This window comes from Calidris pugnax, unplaced genomic scaffold, assembly GCF_001431845.1.
Source record: "Calidris pugnax isolate Ruff unplaced genomic scaffold, ASM143184v1 scaffold44, whole genome shotgun sequence".
Taxonomy (NCBI): Eukaryota; Metazoa; Chordata; class Aves; order Charadriiformes; family Scolopacidae; genus Calidris; species Calidris pugnax.
In genome coordinates, this window is record NW_015094506.1 from 38839384 (window position 1) to 38840458 (window position 1075).

The 1075-nt window shown below is 62.0% G+C and overlaps 1 protein-coding gene across 1 annotated transcript in view; it reads left to right on the plus strand.

Moving 5' to 3' along the window:
- Positions 1 to 9: 9 nt before the first annotated feature.
- PIM3 (Pim-3 proto-oncogene, serine/threonine kinase) overlaps positions 10 to 1075 on the plus strand; it is a gene marked incomplete at its 5' end in the record, with an annotated part of 3626 nt that continues 2560 nt past the window's right edge. Inside the window, one exon of the mRNA XM_014963355.1 lies at positions 10 to 397. Coding sequence (XP_014818841.1) covers positions 10 to 397 — 388 coding nt within the window. The remainder of the gene's footprint in view (positions 398 to 1075) is intronic.

Genomic DNA, 1075 nt, shown 5'->3' on the forward strand with positions numbered 1-1075 from the left:
TGACCCGCTCCCCCCCCCCTTCTCTCCTCTCAGAGCGGTGTCATGGTGCCCCTGGAGATCGTCCTCCTGAAGAAGGTGGGCTCCGGCTTCAGAGGGGTCATCAAGCTGCTGGACTGGTACGAGCGGCCCGACGGCTACCTGATCATCATGGAGCGGCCCGAGCTGGTGAAGGACCTCTTCGACTTCATCACGGAGAAGGGGGCCCTGGACGAGGAGACGGCCCGCGGGTTCTTCCGGCAGGGGCTGGAGGCGGTGCGCCACTGCTACGGCTGCGGCGTGGTGCACCGGGACATCAAGGACGAGAACCTGCTGGTGGACCTCCGGACGGGAGAGCTGAAGCTGATCGACTTCGGCTCGGGGGCCCTCCTCAAGGACACGGTCTATACCGATTTCGACGGTACGTGCCTTCCCCGCGCTGGGGATAACCTGCCTGTGCCCGGGTTTGGCCGGAGTGTGTGTCCCCCCCTCCCCCGCAGTTTTCTCGGGGCGATGCCCCCCCCGTGGCCGCCGCTGAGCCCCCTCCCCGGCGGTGGCGAGCGGTGACAGTGACGCAGGGGGTTCATATCAGGTCTATCGGTAATGGAAACCTGTGGACCCGAAGCAGCTTAGGGGTGTTCAGTTGCGTAGGAAAGAAGCGATTCCAGGCAGTGACGCAGCAGTTTATATTTCCCTGCCTTGGAAAAAGCGGTTTTTTTTCCTAGAGGGCGATCTGTTTACATGGAGGCTTCGCCAGTGTCGGATGTTTCCATGTGTGGAGATGCAGTTTTTGTACGCCGTGCTTTTTTTAACTTGAAGCGGTAGCTCCCCCCACTCCGCCCTCTCCTCCCCCCCCCGCGCTCCCTTTCCGCCGGTGCCCTGGAAATCCCGCATTGCAGATTTTAAAGCGACGGGGATAAATACGCTCCCTCCGAACGGCTTCAGGGCCGGGCTCGGCGCTTTACCCGCGGGAAAGGTGGAAATAATCCCGCGTGTGACAGGGGGGAGTCTTCCCCCCGTCATTTTGAGCGTGACTGATGTAAAGGGGGACTCTTTTTTCCCCCTTTCCCCCCCTCCCCCCCCAGCTGCCGCACTCACA